The following is a 5535-nucleotide window of genomic DNA, read 5'->3' on the forward strand; positions in this document are numbered from 1 at the left end:
CTGGGAAGCACCGAAGCACCATTCAGTACAAGCTGGTCACGTAGACGTGATGGTGTCTCAGATGGGCGGTTGGAATCTGCGCACCTGCTAGCCATGGGCTGAGAGAGGGTCCAGGACCGCGCTGCAGGCGGGTGGGGCTGGAGCAGCCCATGAGGCCAGGCGAGCCGGGCGTTCTGTTACGGTGCCAGGTGCGTCTGCTGCCTCTGGGGCTGCTGGCTGGATATCTGTCCATCCTAGGACTGAAGGCCTCACATGTCCTACACGCAGAGACCGGCTGCGGGCACTGACGCAGGATGCGTGCGCCCCACGCAGAGCACCCTTCCAGTCTTGCACGTGTGCTTGCTGCTACTTCCCACCTGGTCCGGCCTGTGCCGAGAAGCTCTTCCCGGAGAAGGGATTCCCGAGGCCTCGATGCTCTCCCGTGGCTGTGTGCTCAGAGCCCACCCACGTGGTATTTCCCAAGACAGGGCGAGTTTTAAAACATTCATAATTTTAGAAAGTAGAGTAAGGGGTTAAAAGAATGTCGGTCTGTGAGGTTCCACTGCAGAAGGCCTGGCAGGAGGGGATACATGCCGGCCCCTTCCAACGTTGTGCCTGCTGCTCCGAAACGGGGCTCCAGGCAGGTCTTCCCCGAGGTCTAATTACAGTTTTGCTCTGGTTTGAGAAGTCACATGGCACAGAGCAGGTCTGGGCAAGAACCTGGTTCCCTGACTGAAGTCTGAGCCCCGAATGTCGGGGAAGCATCTCCTGAGGCCGAAATCCCAGCGAGCCGACGGTCACACCAGCACGTGTGTCCACTGTGCCCGCTTCTCCCAGAACACACAGCAGCTTTGCCTCTGGTCTCCTTCCAGCCCGAGAACGAGCCACGGACTTCGTGCTGCCTGCAGACGGCCTCCGGGAGCATCAACCTCCCACGGAGAGTCCGCCGGCTCCAGCGACACAGTGCGACCACCCACGTTTCAGAACGGCGCACTGAGTGGCCCAAAAGCCATCCACAAGAGGAGATTAAGTCCTAAGGAGCCAGTGAGACGTGTAGAGACCCGGTGGCTGTGCTTTCATGTGGACGAAGTAAACGTCCAGTTCATCATTGTAAGTTTATCCAAAGACATTGCGTGGAGAATACTGATTAACAGGTACGGCAGCCTCAAGCACATCGAGACCCCTTTTCATGCACATGTGGGGGCCCTCCCGGAGGGGGAGGTCAGCTGTCCGTCCTCCCCAGGGCTGGGCCCACCCAGCGGCTCCCCGCGACGGGCACAGAGCGTCTGACACTGAGCTCTTTTAGACGTGCATGCCTTTTTCACATTTTAAAGATGGCTTCGTATAAACTTCATAAACAAGGAAAACATCTTGAGCAGGTAAGCCTGGACGGAAGCCAGCCACTAGGAGCGTGCACTCTGGGTTCCGCGTCTCGTCAGCCCTCGGTTACAGGTGAGTCTGTGCCACATTCTGGGGCCCGACCTTTGTGGTTGCAACAGACCCCTCTGCTGCCACCCCTGCTGCCACCCTGTCTCACTGACTGATGCCACCGTGCTTCCCTGGAAGACGGGAAGGGGGGAAAATGCTTTCCGCTTTTCCACACCTCTGGCCGTTTACTAAGTCAGAGGGTGAAGCTCTGGGTGGAGAAGGGAGCGCTGAGTTTATTCTGACACTTCCCCCTGCGTGATGCGCGCACGGCTTTTCCATCTGTGCAAGCGAGGCCGCGACTGTCGGGGTCTGGCTGCCTTCCCGGAAGCAGAGGCGAGGGACGGCGGCAGCCGCTCCCGGCGGGTCCAGCGGGGCTGGCGCTGCTGTGGGGACGGGAGCACGTGCTCCGGGCAGACACCGGCTCTCGTGCTCTGTCTGCTTTCACTTCGGCAACTGGGACGCTTAGTGTTGGAGCAGCGGACGGTTTTGAAGACATAAAGGGAAGAAGCGTGTCAGATTCCACGCCTGACCTGCCACGAACCGCTTGCCAAGAAGGGGAACCCTGCGCAGAGCACCCAGGGGCAGAGGACGCCCTCCGAGGAAACCTTTTGAACGAACGGTGAGTTAACTCTCGGGCTGGCCCAGACCTCCTCACTCCTGGTCCATTTTGATCTGAGCCATCGGGTGTGATTTTGTCATAAAAGAGGAACTGTCGTGGGGGCGGGGGGCTCCCTATCCGTCCTGAGTGTGCTGCGGAGGCTGGGACGGCCTCTTTGCTGCTGGGTCCCCACGTCATCCCAGCGTCCGCCCTGAGTGTCGTGGACGCTCACCAGCACCTGGGCTCTACTGACCGCCCAGGGATGCACCGGGCGACAGCCTTCTGAGAGCCGCAGTTCCTCTGATTTAAACTCCGCTTTGGCAAGTGGTCTTTTCCAGAAGAGGCAGACCACGTCACCACGGAAAACACGCCCTCGAAGCGTGCAGGCTGCACCCTCCGGCAGACGGCAGGCTGGGGGCTTTGGAGGTGGAGCCTGGTGACCAGGGCCGCATCCAGGCTGCGGTGAGCAGGGCGGGGCTGGACGGGCGTCATTCTTGCCTCCCATCTGCAGTGTGCCACCTCGGGCTGTTTGGCTTTCGATGCTGTGGGCTGAATTACGCTTCCCCCAAATTCAAATGTTGAAGTCCTAATGCCCAGCACCTCAGAAAGTGCCTGTTTGGAGCCGAGACCTTTGAGGGGCAATTGGTTTAAGATGAGGCCCCTGGGGTGGGCCCTAGCCCAGCCTAGCTGGCGTCCACATAAGAAGAAGAGACCAGGCCATGCAGACCCCAGGGACGTGCAACAGAGGAGGGACTCCTCCCTGTGAAGACACGTGCGGCCGAGTTCTGACAGGAGGCTCTGCCTGGAGGGTCCCCGACCCCACCTCTCGCGTGTCTGGGGGCCCCTTGGACGTGTGGTCTTTGCAGGATGAGGAAGGTGGGCCACGTGGAGCTCATGTGTGGCAAGTGAGGCTCATGGGCTCCTTGCCAAGCACCATCACGGTTTCGCTGCCGCAGGCCGCTCATCTGTAAGGCATCTCGTGCGCTTTCGGAGACAGCAGTAAAGGAATCCACAGCAGATCGTTAAAGTCCCGGTGTGGGAGGTCGGGGGGGAGGGTCCGTGCGCACTCCGCATGACGGTCCAGACCCCCAGCCCTTGGAAGGGCCCGTGGCACGAGATGGCGGGGGTCTTCTAAGTCTAAACAGTTCCTGATGCTCTATATATTTTTACGTAAAACTAAACTGTATCTACAAAGAACGCATTAGTGCACACACACACTCACTCACTCATCTCTACCCAAATAAACGTTGTGGGTCTGATTTCGTGTTTCCTGCGAGCAGCTGTTGGCGCGGTGCGTTGTCCGAGGTGCGGGGTGGGTGTGAGAGCGCTCCCCTCTCTCCTGTCGGGGCGGGGCCCGTGGCTGACGCCAGTTCCTTCCTGAGAGCATAATCCTGTAATGCACAACAGAGAGAATTTGCTTCTTTGCATCAAAGCTTTAATACTATGCTTAATTTTTGTTGGAAGTTTTCTTTTTGTTTTTTTTGAGTTGAGGCAATTCAATCTAAAAATGTTAAGTAAACTCCAGCTCTCCTATTCTGTTTAACGTGTGTTTCATCTTAGAACCACCCAGGAGGAGGGTGGAAAATCGCGTGTCCGTGGGCAGGCCAGTGCCCCCTGACCGTGACCGAGACGGCTGAGCACAAGCTGGCTCACACCCAGCGGTGAGGGCGTCTTCGTGACGTTCACGTATCTCCCAGCAGACCGTGAGATCCACCAACACCACGTTGCAGGTCTGACCCTAATCTGAGAACAGTCCTTTCTCCGAAATGGCCTTCGTTGCCCAAATTTGTGGTTGCGAAGACTGCACAAGACACGCGTGCCACGGCAGCGAGCCACCCACCTTTGTCCTGGGCGAGAACAGCAGGCGACTTAGGGAAAGCCGCCCGGCAGGTGAGTCGCCGGCACGGGGAGGACGGGAGCCTCGGAGTCCAGATCACGTGCTCTTCACAAAGAGGAAAACGGAATCGGGGGCTGTACAGTTGCTGAGCGTGCAGAGTTGGCAGGGCTGGGCTCTGGTGAAGGTCCACTTTGTGGGGCAGAAACAGGGATATTTTCTTCCCACGAAGACTTTGACTCCATTTCGCAGTCGAGCGCCAAAGCCCTCGGAGTCCGACTGCTGGTGTCGGGAGCGGGCGAGAGGGCCTCGGTCCTCGACTCTCGCCGCTCACCCGCGACCCCGGCCGGCGGGCGTCTGGGGTCTGCCAACGGCGTGCGGCAGGCTTGGTCTCTGCCTCTCCTGTTGAGTAGAAGGCGCCTGTTTTTCCGGTCTCTTTGGAAAACAGGAAGTGCCATAGAAAACATTCGTGCTCAGAGACAGAAAGCCGAAGACGAAGGGGGTTCCTGGAGTCAGAAGCTTCAAAAATCTTTCAGCTGCAGAAAGCATGGGGTTGAAAACTGAAAGTTTGCTAGTCTTCTGCAAAAACAAGTCAGTTGTAGCTTTTTTTCTCTCATACTAAAATTAAAAAAAAGATTGCATATATTTATACAAGTGAGAATGCTGACCGGAGCCTCGTATAAAGATGGTAACATCGCCGCAGAATGCATGCATGCTGCGTGGGGCATCCTCGCCTTCTTGGATCAGTCCCGTCAGAAACGTGGCCAGACACTGAGGGCACGCAGCGTGTTAGAAATAACCTAGAGCCGTGTTCAGAGCCAGCACTGGAGGTTCTAAAACATGGTTTATTTAACTACGATGTTTTCCCGAACCTTTTTCCTTTTGGTTCCTAGAAAACGTCCCCAAGATACGTTCTTGTCAAGAGGACACGAGGCAGTCCGGGCTTCGGCAGTGGTTCACGTCCTGCTTGGCACAATCTGGCTTTTATTTTATTTTAAAGTCACTCCAGGGCCTGCGAGCATTTATTTTTTGCCTCTGACGAAAACACCCCTCGGGGAGGCGGCAGGGAAGGGCTCGTGCGTCTCTGAGTTTCCCTGGGGCTATGTGAGGGTGCCCTCCCCGCCCACCTCTCCTCCGCTGTTCCCAGGAGAGCGTGGGCGCAGACCAGGCTGGTGGAGTGAGCGGGCGTGTTGTCCGTCTTCCCCAGGAGGCCTTGCAATGTGGTCCCAATCAAAGCCACACGTTTAGGAAGGTGTCTTGGCTGCCCGCCCGGGACATCAGGGTTTCTCCTGATCTGCAGGTTTTGATGAAAACACTGGGTACAGAGGAGTGAGTGACTGTACCTCCAGCCTCACCCGTGAGCCAGGCCCTGCACCAGGGCTGGGACAAAGGGGGCCTCGGAAAGCCCAGGTAGCCCTGCTCATCAAAATGCTCATGGTCTCCAAGGGTCCTCGTTCAACCCGACAGGGTGTTTGGCTCCCGGAGGCCTTCACATTCTGCAGGGCTCCCTGGAGCAGGCGATGTGTCCAGCTGAAGCCCAGAGGGTAAGTGAACATGAGGTGGAGACGCCTACACGGAGGTCCCCAGGGCCCTGCGGGCTCCGCCTGGCCCACCACTCAGGTATCAGTGGCCTGACCTGTGAGGCCAGGACCGCCCCCTGCACGGGGACCCTTGGTCACTGTGGGGTCATCTGGGA

General features: G+C 57.8%; 1 protein-coding gene across 6 annotated transcripts; it reads left to right on the forward strand.

The window, feature by feature from the left end:
* Positions 1-629: 629 nt before the first annotated feature.
* Positions 630-5262, forward strand: LOC116658390. 6 transcript variants are annotated; one of them, XR_004313768.1, is made up of 6 exons: positions 630-1089; positions 1359-1431; positions 1696-2026; positions 2331-2467; positions 3706-3895; positions 5140-5262. XR_004313768.1 is itself a non-coding variant. In XM_032463527.1 (5 exons), exons 1-4 carry the CDS (start codon positions 730-732, stop codon positions 2443-2445), a joined length of 879 nt encoding a protein of 292 aa, XP_032319418.1. In that variant the 5' UTR covers positions 630-729; the 3' UTR covers positions 2446-2467; positions 2872-3491. The 6 variants fall into 6 exon arrangements, 4 of the variants coding, with proteins under 4 accessions (XP_032319418.1, XP_032319416.1, XP_032319417.1 ...); XR_004313769.1 differs by having other exon boundaries at positions 2344-2467; XM_032463527.1 differs by lacking the exons at positions 3706-3895; positions 5140-5262 and adding an exon at positions 2872-3491.
* Positions 5263-5535: the final 273 nt, after the last annotated feature.

This window comes from Camelus ferus, chromosome 20 (genome assembly GCF_009834535.1).
Source record: "Camelus ferus isolate YT-003-E chromosome 20, BCGSAC_Cfer_1.0, whole genome shotgun sequence".
NCBI lineage: Eukaryota > Metazoa > Chordata > Mammalia > Artiodactyla > Camelidae > Camelus > Camelus ferus.

What these genes read in the sequence shown, in the direction of transcription:
- LOC116658390 (XM_032463524.1), top strand. Translation starts at nt 730, where the DNA reads ATGTCGGGGAAGCATCTCCTGAGGCCGAAATCCCAGCGAGCCGACGGT. An exon ending in TCGTCAGCCCTCGGTTACAG is followed by an intron (nt 1,432 to 1,695) that starts GTGAGTCTGTGC and finishes CATCTGTGCAAG; the next exon opens with CGAGGCCGCGACTGTCGGGG. An exon ending in GGAAACCTTTTGAACGAACG is followed by an intron (nt 2,027 to 2,343) that starts GTGAGTTAACTC and finishes GGTCTTTTCCAG; the next exon opens with AAGAGGCAGACCACGTCACC.